The sequence below is a fragment of the Macaca thibetana genome, chromosome 13 (genome assembly GCF_024542745.1).
Source record: "Macaca thibetana thibetana isolate TM-01 chromosome 13, ASM2454274v1, whole genome shotgun sequence".
In the NCBI taxonomy this organism is placed as follows: domain Eukaryota; kingdom Metazoa; phylum Chordata; class Mammalia; order Primates; family Cercopithecidae; genus Macaca; species Macaca thibetana.
Genome location: NC_065590.1, coordinates 75,808,053 through 75,824,266, shown reverse-complemented (window position 1 = coordinate 75,824,266; position 16,214 = coordinate 75,808,053). Strand labels below are relative to the sequence as shown.

General features: G+C 43.0%; 1 protein-coding gene across 2 annotated transcripts in view; it reads right to left on the bottom strand.

Annotated features, from left to right (window-relative positions):
• Nucleotides 1-16,214, bottom strand: part of XDH (xanthine dehydrogenase) — a 76,425-nt gene that overhangs the window by 45,763 nt on the left and 14,448 nt on the right. For both annotated transcript variants that reach the window (XM_050753275.1, XM_050753274.1), the window contains exons 5-11: nucleotides 14,776-14,902; nucleotides 13,875-13,936; nucleotides 4,415-4,483; nucleotides 3,953-4,039; nucleotides 2,470-2,611; nucleotides 1,528-1,620; nucleotides 766-917 (exon numbers count right to left, since the gene is read on the bottom strand). In XM_050753275.1, the coding sequence (XP_050609232.1) occupies nucleotides 766-917; nucleotides 1,528-1,620; nucleotides 2,470-2,611; nucleotides 3,953-4,039; nucleotides 4,415-4,483; nucleotides 13,875-13,936; nucleotides 14,776-14,902 (732 nt within the window). The remainder of the gene's footprint in view (nucleotides 1-765; nucleotides 918-1,527; nucleotides 1,621-2,469; nucleotides 2,612-3,952; nucleotides 4,040-4,414; nucleotides 4,484-13,874; nucleotides 13,937-14,775; nucleotides 14,903-16,214) is intronic.

Below are 16,214 nucleotides of genomic sequence, written 5' to 3'. Positions count from 1 at the left end.
AGTTGCACAATGACAACAAAATTCTTCCTGGAAGTAGATTTTAGCAGAACTAGGGAACTCGGTAGCGTTTCTGCGTTTATATCTCCTAATCTATCCTCAGAAGTGACAGGTACTTGGGGTGGGGGCTGGGAGGAACAGGTGTAGGCTGTTTTGTTTTAATTTAAAAAAAATTTAAAAACGGCAGGGATAGCTTTTCTTCCAACACCATAAGCTGTTGTGAAGAGCTTCCATTGGCATAGGGTGTTTGAATGCCACCATTTGCAAACTGGGAATGTGGGGACTTGTCTGAAGACTGACTGAATAATCAACAGGTGGATTCCTCCCTCTGTCGGAGGGCTCTGTCTCTGGTTCTCCCCATAGCTCGGAAAGGAAATTCCCCTCCCAATTCTGGCTTCTCCCTAGCATATCTCTTATTCACCTACTGTTTGGCTCAGCCAAGCTCAGGAAAGGGGAGGGAGGCAGGAAGCCTCATCTCTGCAACCACAGCATGAAGCCCATGAGTCGTGGAGTGCGTTTCCCAGGGTGCCCCACAGACCACCTTCATCAGAAGCACCTGAAGAGCTGGGCTATCTCCCAGACTCACGTATCAGAATCTCTGAGGGTGGGGCCCAGGAATCTGCACTTTAACAACCACTGCTCCTCCCAGGCAACTCTAAGCACTAAAGTTTGAGGCCCACTGCACTGACGCAAGTGAGAGTCAGGCCGCCCTGCTTTCAGATGAAAGCTCCATCCTACGGGCCTCGCTTGCTCCTGACAGCGACTCACCGCCACAGACTTGACCTGCTTCCCAGCAAACCAGCGCAGCTGCTCCAGGACCCCTCTGAACACCTCCGTCTTTTGGGCAGGAAGCTTAGCAACGGCATCAACCAGGGTCTTTTCCACAATGCTCAGGGGGCAAGCAGCTCCGAAGGAGATACCTGGGAACACACATTCGGAATCCCAGCAATTCTTCCCACAGTTCAGAAGAGGCTTTCATGCACAGCTCCTCTGAAGCTTTCCAGCAACCCGAGCAAGGCTGAATCAGGACTCACAGCTTTACATGGATGAGGAAATTAGGGCCCAGAGCGGTTGAGTGACTTAACCAATGCTACACAGCTAATAAAAGAGCCAGTACTCAAGCTTAGGCCTCTTGATCCTACAACCGATGCTCTTTCCTCTAAACCAGTAGTTCTCAACTCATTAAAATCAGAATCTCTGAAGGTTAAGTCCTAGCATGCTTTTCAAAAGCACTCAAGCACAACCCCCACCTCCCCACCCCCGGATGACTGATTCTAATGTGTAGCCAGAATTGAGAAAATGATGGAAGATCCGGCAGCCTCTTGCCCATTGGCACCCTACCATGGATGTTTGGTGGAGAAAAGGCAGTGAATGGGGTCTCTCCCGCTTTTCCCCGTGCAAGACGAGCCCCAGGAGAAGCAGGGGGCAGCCAGAGCCAATGGGGAGGCCACCCTGACACCTGTCACCCATTGTGTAACCTATCCCCAGCCTCATAGCCCCTCCATGAGCTTGGAGTGAACCTCCCCTTACCCTCGGGTCCATGTTCTACTGAATTCAGCTCAGGGATCCAAGCTGGGCAGACGATCATAGGAAACAGCATATTCTTGAACTTCATCTCAATGCCTAGAGAGAAACGAGAAGCTGAAGTTGTAGGCCCATTGTTGTATCACCAGGGCAGGACTTAGCAGCTTTTCCTACCATTACACACAGGATATATGACATATTCACAATCATAATATGCTCCCTGGTGACTGTAGGTGTCTGGGAATAGGAAACTCAGTAAACCAGGGGTGGGATTAGATGTAGTCTTTGGACTGTCCGCCCAAAACTAGGTCTTTCTTTCCCTCTCAAAAAACCTATCTGAATTCAAATGAAATGAGTTTCAATTCACTCGTGTGTGTGTGTGTGTGTGTGTGTGTGTGTGGACAACATTAGGAAACACAGGAAATTAAGGTATGTCAGGAACCCTTCCAAGCACTTTCCATATTTTAACTTATTTAATCCTTACAACAACCCTACGAGGTACCATGATTTTTCTGTTTATAGACGAAGAAGCTGAGGCACAGAAAGGTTAAGTTTCTTGCCCAAATCACACAGCTAAGAATAACCAAATTTCAGTACTGGAATGGTTATTCATGTTGGGGTATAATCGTAATAAAAACATGAAAGTTTAACATTAAAACAAAAAGGAAAATGAGAAGGAAAACTTCAAATCTGTCCTCCAGGACCCAGCAACTTTTCTGAGGTCACACATCCAGCAAGGGGCTGAGCCAGGCCTGTGGGATTCCACAGCCAGGGGCCTTTGCAGGAACTGGAGTGTACAGGGCTTTCTGGTGGGCTCTAGGTAGTCAGTGGGGCAGAGGGGTAGGGTGCAGAGGCAAGTAAGGTCAGGGGGAGGTGAGGATGGGCAAGAAGACCTAGAAACACCCCCAAGCCCCCTGGCAGCCCCAGGGCAGCATCCCCGGCCCTTACCAATCTCCGTGTTCCCCACCACCAGCTTGGCATCAGGGTACTGAGCCTTGAGGTCCAGCAGCTCCTTGAGGGTTGAGGCCTGTATCCACGTCACACGCTCCCCTTCAAATCGCAGCTGCTTCCGAGGAGTGTCTTTCAACCTCTGGGAAATGCAGTTTTCTTACTACACTGTCTCCCTCTTCCTACCATCATTCCTCTTATAAATTGCTTTAAGTCCACAATGGGATGTTTTACTGACATTCAGAATGAAAATATCTATCAGGAAGAAGCAAGGGGAAGTAATATGTTCAAAGGCAGGAACTCCACTGGGACTATTAAATATATGCTTAGTCTTTACAAGACCTCTATGAAGGAGGCAGTATGAGCCTCATTTTCACCAGTGAAAGAAGATCCTGAGGGTCAAGGAGGTTATGGGACCTGCTGAAGGTCACCTGCCATGAGGGGTCCCCAACAGACCTGGCTGAAAGCCCAGATTCCTTGCAGTTCCCCTTACTGTCTCCAGGGGGCACCATGGACAAGGCATGAAGAAGGAAGGAAGGAAGGAAGGAAGGAAGGAAGGAAGGAAGGAAGGAAGGAAGGAAGGAAGGAAGGAAGGGAGGGAGGGAGGGAGGGAGGAAGGGTTTGTTATAGGGAAGGAAGGAAGGAAGGGTTTGTTATAGGGAAGGAAGGAAAGAAGGAAGGAAGGAAGGAAGGAAGGAAGGAAGGAGGAAGGAAGGGTTTATTATAAGGGGATGCCTAGGAAGGCTGGCTTTAGTGCTTGCAGGATGACACTGGGCTGAGAATGAAGCCCTCAAATAAAACTGCCGGTATTTTCAAAGTTTCACAGTCCAGAGAAAGATCTGCTGGTGGCCTACTGCAAAGCCATTCTCTCTGGCCTGCTGAAGCTACAAGGCAGTTTTCATGAGCTCAACACCCTGAGAAGCACACACTTCAAAAACTCCGAGTGGCTTGATTCTTCTGTTGCCATAAATATTAGAGTGACGGTGATAAAGTGGGTGTGAGGGGGTTTCCTTAAGACAGAACTGTGAGCTGCAGATCATGTCCTTTGAAGAGAGCTCTCTTTTTTGTTGTTTTGTTTTGTTTCTTCTTAAATAAATGGATTGCTTATAGAGGGAATAGGTTTATTGGGGTGCTTATGTATTAGATATAGGCAGGAGATCAACAAATGGTTATAGTGCACCTGCTATGCTACACAGTGTGCCCAGAGAGCCAGTCCCTATCCTCATGGGGCTTGTCATTTAGCAAAGAACACAGACATCGAATTAGTAACTGTAAGTGTGACACACATGAACAGAAGTGCAGGGACTGTGGGCACACATAGCAGAGACTCAACCTAGGGGGTGTCAGAAAGTGGAAGGGAAATTTAAGCTGAAACCTAAAGGACAAGAAAGACACAAAGTTCCCAGTGGGTATGAAAATAAAGCAGGTCTCCAGGGACTAACAGTACAGACTCGGCTGGGCCTGTCCCTGAGGCATCACCTACCAGCAACTCTGGGGGAAAAATGGGCTCCTGGGTGGGATCCAGGGGCGTGAACTCCTCTGGCTTGAATAAAGATGGTGAGAGACTGACCTACGGGGAAAGAGAACAGTAGATGGGGCAGTATCCCCTCCTTTCAAACACCCAAGAGGACCAATTCAGCCTTTCCTTCCAGCCAGCTCATGCCCAGCCCCCTGCAGGGTGCAAGAGGAGCAGGTAATCCCTGGGAGGCAGGAATGAGAGGGTCTCAGTTAGAGGAGGTGGGGCTAATGTGCACCATCACCATCGCCATCTACGAGGGCAGACTACGTAGTAGTCTACGTAGACTTGTCTACGGTGAGTCTGCCATCGCTGACTCACCGTAGGTTCCTTTTCCAGCCCCCACTCCCAGGGACATGGAGCTTGTGCACCGACTCCTCTAAGTCTCAGATTACCCCCAGGCTTCCAGGGGGAGAAGAACTCACTTACCGAGTGGTCTTTCTTCTGGCTCATGCAGCAGTTTGGATTGTTCCCATCTCCTTCACAGCATCCACCACCCTAGAGAGATGATGAACATCTATCTGCACAAGGGTATTTACAAAGAGTATTCACAGAAGCTAAGGAACCTAGATTATTAATATCGAAAACACGCCAGCTCTGATGCCTGTCCCAGCATGAATAGCAGGGGCATCCTACCTGCCTGTCGTGCGGAGTGGAGGCCTCAGCTACATTCCCTCTTGCTTGGCTAACGTAGATTAAACAAATAGGAGCAACAAGGTCACTGAATTTCAGGAAATTTTATCCATAAAAACTAGGTCCTACTTTATCAAAACCTATCCCTTATGCCCATTTCTCTTCTTCAGTGCTGCTTCCTCAGGAAGTGTCTATGAGGGATATTCCCATTGGCTCTCTCAAGACTCAAGAGGCTCAACTTCCAGACCAGTGAGGTTCCATGGGGCGTGGCTGGTGTCTCCCAGGCTGGACTCTCTGCGGGACCCTGCCAAGGATGTCCAAGATGGGTGCTGGGCCCGGCACTGTGTCCAGCCAGTGTGCCCAATGGCCTCCCTACTGCTTATTAGGCACTTCTTCCCAGAAAGGTAAACACTCTTCATTGCTCGCTGTGGGTCTGTTCTGGAGGAAGTATGCAGGTCAGACCACCCAGCATCTCTGGGGAAAGACTTGTTCAGGATCTCTTGGGATACCAGTGGCAGAGCACACACAGAGTCTAGAATCACTACCTCCCAGCACTGAGGCATTGCAGGGTGGTGGAGGGGCGTGCTCAGCTGACCGATCTGCAGCTCAGGGCTTCAGAAGACAGAGTCCTGGAGTTGTGCTGAGATGAAAAAGTAGGGAAAACTCATAGGCTCTGCCCCAGGCACTGGGGTAGTCAATTCCTGAAAAAGCAGGCCGGGAGCAGTCCTTCTGCATGTCAGCCACAGGAGACACCATACCGTGTTGGCGTTTCCCAGAGGCTGTTTCACAACTCAATGGCTTCCCCAAGAAAGCGCTCACGGGACGCTGGAGGTGTGACCTTGGAGGAGTTGTAAGCAGGCAGGCGGTGGCATCAGGAGAGAAACGCCCCACTCACCCCACCACCTGCACATGCTGCTCCGTGTACAGACTCTTCCTGCATTCCCAGCTCCGGCACTGGACGCCAGACCTGCTCTGTCCATTCTGAGCCTCCCCCCAGCCAGCCACCTTGTACTTCCCCTCTTTATTTAGACAGAAAGAAAGGAAGAAAGAGAGGTTTCTTAGTGCCTCTTCTCATGTTTCTTCTTGGAGGAGTGAGGCATGGAAATGCCCCGCCCTGCCTGAAGTGAAAGTCCTGAACCCCACTCACCTGGCCCTCCTGAGGAAGGCCGTATTTCACAGAAGCGCCTTTTCCAGACAAAGTGCCGGCGCATTATTACTTAGGTCTATTTTCTTGATAATTCATTGGTGTGTTAATGACATAAATTACTGTGATGTGCAGTGATGCATCACTGCCCTCCAGGTCTATTGAGGTTGGATAAGACTACATTTTCTCATCCCCACCCTCTTGAGATTCCTAGTTTACTAAATAGGCTAAGACTTCTGCTCTGGTGCCTTTAAAAAAAAAAAAAAAAAAAAAAAAAAAAAAAAAAAAAAAAAAAAAAAGCTTTATTTTTTAAGAGTGGTTTAAGGTTCACAGAAAAAACTGAGTGGAACATATAGAGAATTCCCAAATATCCCCTATCCCAACATATATGCACAACCTGCCTCACTTCAGCATCCTCAAAAATGGTACATTTGTTACAATTGATGGACCCACATTGACCCATCATTATCACCCAAAGCCCATAATTTATATGAAGGTTCACTCTTGGCGTTGTACATTCCATTGGTTTTGACAAATGCGTGATTACATGTGTCCACCCTTATGATATCTTACAGAATAGAGTTGTACTGCCCTAAAAAACCTCTGTGCCCTGACTATTCATCCATCTCTTTCCCCTAATCTCTGGCAACCACTAGTCTTTTTACTGCCTCCATAGTTTTGTCTTTTCTAGAATTTCATAGAATTGATATCATACGATGTGTAGCTTTTTAAGATTGACTTCTTTCACTTAGTAGTAGCAGTTAAGGTTTGTCTATGTCTTTTCGTAGCTCGATAGCTCCTTTCATTTTGGTACTGAATTAACATTCCATTGTTTGGACGTTCTACAGTTTATTCACCTACTGAAGGACATCTTGGTTGCATCTAAGTTTTGGCAATTATGAGTAAGGTTGTTGTAAGCGTTCCTGTGCAGGTTTTCATGTGGCAATAAGTTTTACATTCATTTACATCAATTCCAAGGTGTGTGATCACTGAGGTGCATGGTAAAACATGTTTAGTTTTGTAAGAAACTGCCAAATTGTCTTCCACAGTGGTTGTGCAATTTGCATGCTCACCAGCAATGAATGAGAGTTCATGTTGCCCCACATCCTCACCAGAATCTGATGTTGTCGGTGTTTTGGATTTGACCATTCTAATAGACGTGTGGTGGTATTTCACTGCTCTTTCAATTTGCAATTCCCTAATGACATGTGATGTTGAACTTACATGCTTACTGGCCATCCATATATCTTCTTTGGTGAGTTAGCTGTGCAGGTCTTTTACCCATTTTTTAATTTAGTTGTTCATTTTCTTATTGCTGAGTTTTATCAGTTCTTTGTATATTTGGATAAGTACTTTACAAGATGTGTCTTTTGCAAATATTTTTCTCCCAGTGTATGGCTTGACTCCTCACTCTTCTGTTATTAAATTTTAATGAAGTCCCAGCTTATAATTATTTCTTTTATGGATCATGCCTTTGGTGTTGCATCTAAAAAGTCATCATCATTCCAAGGTCATCTAGGGTTTCTCCTATGTTATCTTCTAGGAGTTTTATTGTTTTACATTTAGTTTTATGATTCATTTTGAGAAGGGTATAATGTCTGTGTCTAGATTCATTTTTTTTTTTTTTTGTATGTGAATGTCCAGTTGTTGCAGCTCCGTTTGTTAAAAAGATCATCTTTGCTCCATTGTATTGCCTTTTCTTATTTGTGAAAGATCAATTGACTCTATTTATGTTGGTCTATTTCTGGGCTCTCTATTCTGTTCCATTGATCTCTTTGTCCGTTCTTTTGTCCATTCTTTTTGTAGTATGGACTGTGTCCATACTACACTGTCTTGATTACTGCAGTTTTCTAATAAATCTTGAAATTGGATAGTGTCAGTCCTCTGACTTTGTTCTCTATTTTCCTTCAATATTGAGTTGGCTACTCTGGATCTTTTTCTTCTCCATATAAACCTTAGGATCAATTTGTTGATAGCCAAAAAATAATTTACTGGGATTTTGTTTGGGATTGCATTGAGTCTAAGTTGGGAACAACAGACATCTTGACTTGTTCAGTCTCCTTATTCATGAAAAAGAAATCTCTCTCCATTTATTTAGTTCTTTGATTTTGTTCATCAGAGTTTTGTAGTTTCTCTCACATAAATCTTGTACATACTTTTTAGATTCATACCTAAGTATTTCATTTGTTGGGGAGTACTAATGTAAAACATAAATGATAATGTGTTTTGAATTTCAAGTTCCACTTATTCATTGCTGTTATAAAGGAAAGTGATTAACTTTTGTATTACCTCTGATTCTATCTTCTGGAAGAGATTGTAGAGAATTGACATAATTTCTTTTTTAAATGTTTGATAGGATTTACCAGTGAATCTATCTGGGCCTGGTGCTTTCTGTGTTAAAGGTTATTAATTAAGATTCAATTTCTTCAATAGTTATAGGCCTATTCAGATTATCTACTTGTATGAGTTTTGGTAGCTTACGTCTTTCAAGGAATTGTTTTATTTCATCTAGGTTATCAAGTGTATGAGCATAGAGTTGTTCTTAATATTCCTTCATTATCCATTTAATGTACATGAGATCTATAGTAATATCTTTTTATTTTGATATTAGTAATTTGTATCTTCTCTTTTTTTTCTTAGTTAACTTAGTCAGAGACTTATTAATTTTATTGGTCTTTTTAAGGAACCAAATTTCAGTTATGTTGATTTTCTCTATTGATTGTCTGTTTTCAATGAAATTGATTTTTGCTCCAAATTTTATTTTTCTTCAGCTTACTTTGAATTTAATTAGTCTTTTTTTTTTCTAGTTTTCTAAAGTGGGAGCCCAGATTACTGATTTTATTTGTATTTTATTTTTATTACTTTATTTATTTATATATTTGAGATGGAATCTCGCTCTGTCACCCAGGCTGGAATGCAATGGCGCAATCTTGGCTCGCTGCAACCTCTGCTTCCCGGGTTCAAGTGATTCTCCTGCCTCAGCCTCCTGAGTGGCTAGGATTACAGGTGCGTGCCAGCATGCCTGGCTAATTTTTGTATTTTTAGTAGAAACGGGGTTTCACCATGTTGGTCAGGCTGGTCTTGAACTCCTGACCTCGTGGTCTGCCCACCTCAGCCTCCCAAAGTGCTGGGATTACAGGAGTGAGCCACTGTGCCTGGTGGATTACTGATTTTTAATCTTCCTTTCTAATATATGCATTCAACGTTATAAATTTCCTACTCAGCATTGTTTTCACTGCATCTTATAAATTTTGATAAGCTATATTTTCAATTTCATTTAATTCAAAATATTTTAAAATTTCTCTTGAGATTATCTTTTTGAACCTCTGTTCTTTTGAATTGTGTTGTTTAATCTTCAAGCATTTGGGGGTTTTCCAGCTATCTTTCTGTTATTGATGTCTAGTTAAATTTCATTTTGGTTTGAAAGCAGACATTGTATGATCTCTATTCATGCAAATTAAATTTATAAATGTGTGTTTCATAGCACAGAATGTGGTCCATCTAGGTGAATATTCCACATGAGCTTGAGAAAAATGTCTTCTCTGCTGCTTTTGGCTAAAGTAGTCTATAAATGTCATTATATCCAATTAATTGATGGTGCCATTGAGTCCAACTATGTCCTTACTGATTTTTCGCCTGGTGCTGTCCATTTCTGATACAAGGGTGTTGAAGTCTTCACATATAATAATGGATTCATCTATTTGTCTGTGCAGTTCCATCACATTTTCCTCATGTATTTTGAAGCTCTGTTGTTAGGTGCATACACATTAAGGACTGTTATGTCTTCTTGAAGTATTGATTCCTTTATTATTTTTAGGGCCCCTCTTTTTCTCTGGTAACTATTCTTGATCTGAAGTTTGCTGTGTACAAAATTAATATGCTACTTCCACTTTCTTTTGATTAGTATATCATGGTCTACCTTTCTTCATCTACTTAGTTTTAATCTATGTGTGTATTTTTATTTAAACTAGGTTTCTTGTAGACAGCATATAGTTGGGTCTTGTTATTTTCATCTACTCTAACAATGTCTGTCTTTTAAATGGTATATTTAGATCACTGACATTAAAGGTAATCATTGATACAGTTGGATTAGTATCTACCATATTTGTTATTGTTTTCTATTTGTCATCCTTGTTCTTTGCTTCTAGTTTTGTCTTTCACACATTTTCTGACTTTTGTGGTTTTAACTGAGCATTGTAAATAATTTCATCTCCTTTCCTTTCATAAAATATCAATTATACTTCCTTTTTTCTTTTTTTTTCTGGTGGTTGCCCTAGAGTTTGCAGTATACATTTTTAACTAATCCAAGTCCACTTTTAAATAACACTATGCCACTTTACAGGTAGTGATAGTATCTTATAATAACAAAGTATTTCTAATTTTTCCCTCTTGTTTGTTTTATCATTGTTGTCATTCATTTTACTTATACACAAGCACATATATATATACATCTGCACACATAAACAAATGCATTGTTGCTATGATTATCTTGAACAAATTGCTATCTGTTAGATCAATTAAGATCAAGAAAAATAAAAATTTTTATTTTACCTTTACTTATTCATTCTCTGATGCTCTTATTTTATGTAGATCTGAGTTTCTGGCCTACATCATTTTCCTTCTTTTTAAAGAACTTTTAATATTTCTTACAAGACAGGTCTACTGGCAACAAATTCTCTCAAGTTTTGTTTGAGAAAATATTTCTCACTCGCTTTTGACGGATACTTTTGGAGGTTACAGAATTTTAGGTGCTTTGGTTTTTTCTTTCAACACTTTAGGTATTTTACTCCATGCTTCTTGCTTGCATGGTTTCTGGGAAAAGTCAGATATAATTTTATCTTGGCTCCTCTGTAGGTGAGGGGTGTTTTCCTCTGGCTTCTTTCAAGTCATTTTTCTTTACCTTTGAGTTTTTGAAGTTTGAATATCACATGCCTTGGTGTAGTTTTTGTTTGGTTTTGGTTTTTTTGGTATTTATCCTGGTTTGTGTTCTCTGAATTTCCTGACTGTGGTTTAAAGTCTGACGTTAATTTTGGGAAATTCTCAGTCATTATTGTTTCAAATATTGCTGCTTTTCCTTTCTCTTTTTCTTCTTCTTCTGATATTCTCATTACCCATATGTTACACCTTTTGTAGTTATCACACAGTTCTTATTTGTTTCTGTTTTGTTTTCATTCACTCCCTTTTCTCTGTTTTTTGGTTTTGAAAGTTTGCATTGTTACATCCTCAAGATCAGAGATTCTTGTCTCAGCCATGTCCAGTCTACTAATGAGCCCACCGAAAGTGGTCTTCAATTTGGTATAAGTATTTTCAATCTCTAGCATTTCTTTTTAATTCTTAGAATGTCCATTCTCTGCCTAGATTATTGATCTGTTCTAGTACGTTATCTATTTTCTTCCATTAAAGCTCTTAGCATACTAAGCATAGCTTTATAAAATTCCTCTTTTGTTAATTCCAACATTCCTGCCCTATTTGACTCTGGTTCTGCTACTTGTTCAGTCTCTTCAAATTGTCTTTGCCTTTGACTATGCCTTATAATTTTTGGTTGAAAGGTGGACATGATGTACTGGCTAAAAGGATCTGATGTAAATAGGCCTTTAGTTAATTTATTGGTAAGATATGAGGGCGAAGTATCGTATAGTCCTAGGATTAGTCTCAGTTTTTTGGTGAGCTTGTGCCCCTCGCCTGTGAACTTCACAAGTGCTTCTCAGGGTTTTTTTTTCTCCATTTGGTGGGAGAGGATGGCTGGAGGGGGCTGGGCTTGTGTATTTCCCTTCCCACGGGAGAAAGACTAGCGGGCGGGGGGTTGCATATTTCCCCTCCCCAAGGTAGGTTAGGCTCTAATATAACCTCCGAAGTTTAGGCTGTGGTAAAATAATTTCTCCTGAGGGCAGGCCTTTTTAAGAAGAACAGAATACTCTGGTATATTCCAAAATGGTTCATTTTTCCCACTCCCTACCAGAAACACAAGGAGATTTTTCTCCAGCATTTACTGTGAGGACCTGGTGGACCGCCTGGAGGTAAAACTCACAAAGATGTAGAGCACCCCCTCCATGACTACATCCCCCTGTAGCTTATATCCAGGTATAAACTCCAGCAGTTCATCAGTTAGTACTTACATCTTCCTAACCTGGCAAAGATTCCTGCAGAGGTTTTTGCTCCTGGGTTTCTGCTCTGATGTGCCATGTCTGCCTGTCTGTCTCTCCAATTTTTTAGACAATGAGTTGTCCTGTGACCTCATTCCTCTGATGGATCTAAAAACAATTGTTGATTCTTCAGTTTGTTCAGCTTTTTTCTTCTTGTTTAGATGAAATAAAGACTCCTAAGCTGCTTACATGCCAGACCGGAAACTGGAAGTCTTGCTTGTACCTGTTTAATGGTTCCTCCATTTCTTTCCTTGTCGCCAAATAGGTGTGGTCACTTCTTGCTGTGAGCAGTGTGCCCACCTCTACCTGACCCTCCACACACTTTCTAGTGCGTGCTGTGGACAGGAAAACTAGATAACCAAGTTTGTTAGAGCTGTGTGTAAAATAAAAGTAAAAAGGCTCTGAAGAAACATCTTGGGGACCTCCGATGAGGAACATGCATTAGCTTCTGAGCACCTTTTGTGTGTCAGGCATTTTGGCTGCTCAGAGTTCTCAGTCTTGCTCTGCTCTATGCTGTAGGTAGCTGAATCGAGGGAGGTAAGTGCTGCATGGTGAATTCAGGAGCCATTTCAACTTCCAGGAGGGAAGGCAATTGATAATACTCAAAAATCCTTCTCTTTTGAAAAATTAAGAGGACTGGTTACATTTTATCACTTTGAGCAGGTTCTAATGAAGTAAATAGAGGCAAGATTAACAATCCCTGATTCTCAGGAAACACTGAGTAACTTGGGAAGATTATATAGCGGCTAATGGAAGAAATGTACCAGCATTATAATTTATAGTTCCCATTTATTGAATAACCGAAATGTGCCAGGCATTGTTCTAAAAGCTTTTCAAGAAGTACCTAGTTTTTATAAACACAGTAAGGTAGATATTCTAATGAAATCACCTAATGAAATCACCATTTTATTAGGTTGATGCAAAAAAATTACAGTTTTTTCCATACTTTTAATGGCAAAACCACAGTTACTTTTGCACCAACCTGATAGAAACAAGGAGACTTGCGCAAGGTCGGACATCAATTAAGTGCATCAAATTGAACCCAGGTCTGCAGAATCTGAATTTGTGCTTTTAGGCATTTTCATTTAATTCCACACTTGCTAATTCTTCATCAGCAGCAGCATTAATCAGAGTGTGGTGTTTTCCATCCTCATAAGGTCCTGTCTCCATGTCTACCCACCCCTTCTTGGATTATATGCACACAGCACTCTTTCATGACGTGCCAACCCTAAAGGTGAGTGGAAAGCATAGGAGTCTGTAACTCCCCTGGACCCAGGATCAAATCGAAATGAGATGGTTTGATTTGGAGTCAGGATTAACTTGGCCCAATTGAGAAGTCAGATACAACCTGGGGGAAGATTAAGCCAAGAAAGGAGATGCCAGCTCTCTTGCCTTCCTTGCCAGATGGCAGGTGTGTGTATGTGTTTATATAATCAATGCCCACACACCCAGCTGTGACTTCTCACTCAGAGTTATATGAACACTGCAGGGGTTCACAAAACTGTCTAGAGATCAAATTACCAGTTTCATAAGCCCAACAGAGTGCCAGCCACAGAAAGCAGCCAGGAGAGCAAAGGAGGAGGGGTGCAAGTGCTGAGCAAGGCCAGGTTGTTATTAAATGCTACATTCAGCACCTGTGCCATGGGCTGAGCCTGCCAGTCTCCAAGGGAAAGCTGCCAGACCCAAAGGCACTAGAGGAAGCTAACTCTTAGGTGGTGAGCCTCTTCCAAAGCCGGTCTCCAGACCATCACTGGCAGAAATTCCCATGCTATTCATAAGAACCCTTCCCTGAATAAAAATAGCAGACTCTACTCCCCATGCCAGATGTCCCCAGAGGGAAGACTCACTAACTGGTCATCTTATCATCCTTGTTTGTAGACCAGAGGCCCTTGGTTTCCCTCCCAACAGTGATTTCTGAGCGTTGCTGTTTTAGGAGCAGAGACACTGATGTTCTGGGGTCCCCACTTACCCTGGCAAAGGTCCGGAAGCCCTGGAGGATGGGTCTGTAGCCTGTGCAGCGGCACAGATTTCCTGTGGGCCAAGGAGAAAACTGCAATGTTAGTGCAAGTCCCTGGGATGGGTGAGGAGTTTGTGACTTTGCTTGCAGCTAAGTTGGGTGCTCTCTTTACCAGGCTGCATATTGTTACCTCTGTCTAGAAGGCCTCTTGGCCTTCTCCTATCCTGACTTCAGAACATCTGTCATGACTTCAATAAGTCTTTCCTAGAATGGGAGCCTTCCTAGAATGCCCAGACTGAGTCAGGTGCCTCTCCTAAGTGCTCCCACAGTGGCTGATCATAGCTTCATCAGTTAGCCTATCAGACTACATTATAAAGTCTCTTCTTCAGAGTATGAACTTTTTGAGAGTAGAGGCTGTATCTTTTATCCCTGTGGCATAGGATGTGATTCAAAATAACTGAATAGATGATGGATAGAAATGGTGAATAGATGGGGAGGCTTCTCTATTTAATTCAGAGAAACAGACACATAGGTGGTCTTTGCCCTGCAGAATCCTGTTCTGGTGAAATCTGAGAGGGAAGGAAATCATATCACTAGCCCCTGTGGAGTTTTCCTGCACCAGCCACACACTGCCAACCCCACTCCAATACTGGTGGAAGGCAGACAGACACCTCAGGAAGGTGAACCCAAAGGCAGGAGACCTCAGGAGGTCTCCACACCAACCAGGAGTTCTTCCAACTAAGAGAGGGTTGGCTTTCTAGCAGATCTTAGTCACTGCATTGTCGGGGGGTGGGGGGCCTGAGCCCTTCCTCCAAAGGGTAGTCCCTCATGTTCCTTGCCCTGGCACTTGCCCTCACCTCTTCAGGGCCTCGTTTGCCATTCCACCTCCTAGGCTGTGCCTGAAGGCCCGTACCTTGGAAGGCATTCTCAATCTCCTCGATGGTGGGCTCGGGCTGATTCCGGAGCAGTGTGTACATACTCATGACGATGCCGGGGGTGCAGAACCCGCACTGGGAGCCATGGCTTTTGGCAATTCTCTCCTAAAAGGAACAGATGACATAGACACCTGGGATAGCAGAACCCTCCCTGGCTCCCCAAAGGACTTGACTGGAGCCAGCCCATGTTGAGAGACCGTGGGGGGTAGCAGTCACTGCAAAAGTCAAGCCCCAGTGCCACCATTTACCAACTGTGACCTTGGCCAGGTTCCAAGCCCTCTGAGTCACAGGTTCTTCATCTGTATCATGAGGACCATCCTTGTAGTTGCCTCTAGAGCTGTGATGAGGATTAACTGAGATAATTCATGTAAAACCCTTAACACTGTACCTGCATATAGCAGGCAGTCAGCCAATGTTAGCTATGACTAGGAAGGTCTTTTCCAAGAACAGTGACTATCATAACCAGAAGGCAGCTTCTGAACGGATTGGGTGTGGCATATGAGAGAAACAGTCAAAGGTGATGTCTAGATTTTTGTCTTAAGCAATTGGGTGGATGGCTTTGCCATTGATTTAGATGGGAGAAAACTGGGGAAGGAAACCATTAGGAGAAAAGTAGGGTTTTCTTAAGTGTGAGATTAGACATCCGTATTGAGATGTCAAGTAGGCAATTGGAAATGTAAGTCTAACTTCTGAGGAGAGGTCAAAGCTGAAGTTGTAAATGTAAGTGCCAATGGCATGTGGACAACATCAAACTCATGTAGGGAGAGTGTAGGGATGAGGAAGGGGAGGAGCCTAGGTCAGGGCTCAGGGCACTGCAGCAATTAGAGACTGAGCAGAAGAGGAGCTAGTGTGGAGAGAGAAGAAAAAGTCAGAACCACAGTGTCACAGAAACCAAGAGAAAACAAATAAATGGACAAGAAGTGGAATCTGGCTCTGTAGCCTATATGTAACCAAAATAAGTGCATTAGGAATAAGAACCTGTACCATTGGACAGGGAGGATTTTAGGTTGATTATACAGATATGACCTGATATGATTTGGCTGTGTCCCCACCCAAATCTCATCTTGAATTATAGCTCCCATAATTCCCACGTGTTGTGAGAGGGACCCTGTGGGAGATAACTGAATCATGGGGTAAGTCCCCCATCCTGTTCTCATGGTAGTGAATAAAATCTCGCGAGATCTGATGGGTTTCTGTTTTCACTTAGGTCTCATTTCTCTCATCTGCCACCACGTAAGATGTGCTTTTCACCTTCTGTCATGATTGTGAGGCTTCCCCAGCCACTTAGGACTGAGTCCATTAAACTTCTTTTTCTTTATAAATTACCCAGTCTTGGTATGTCTTTATCAGCAGTGTGTGAATGGACTAATACTTGACTCCTGTATTTAAACTATTTATTCTTTCTTTCATCTATTTG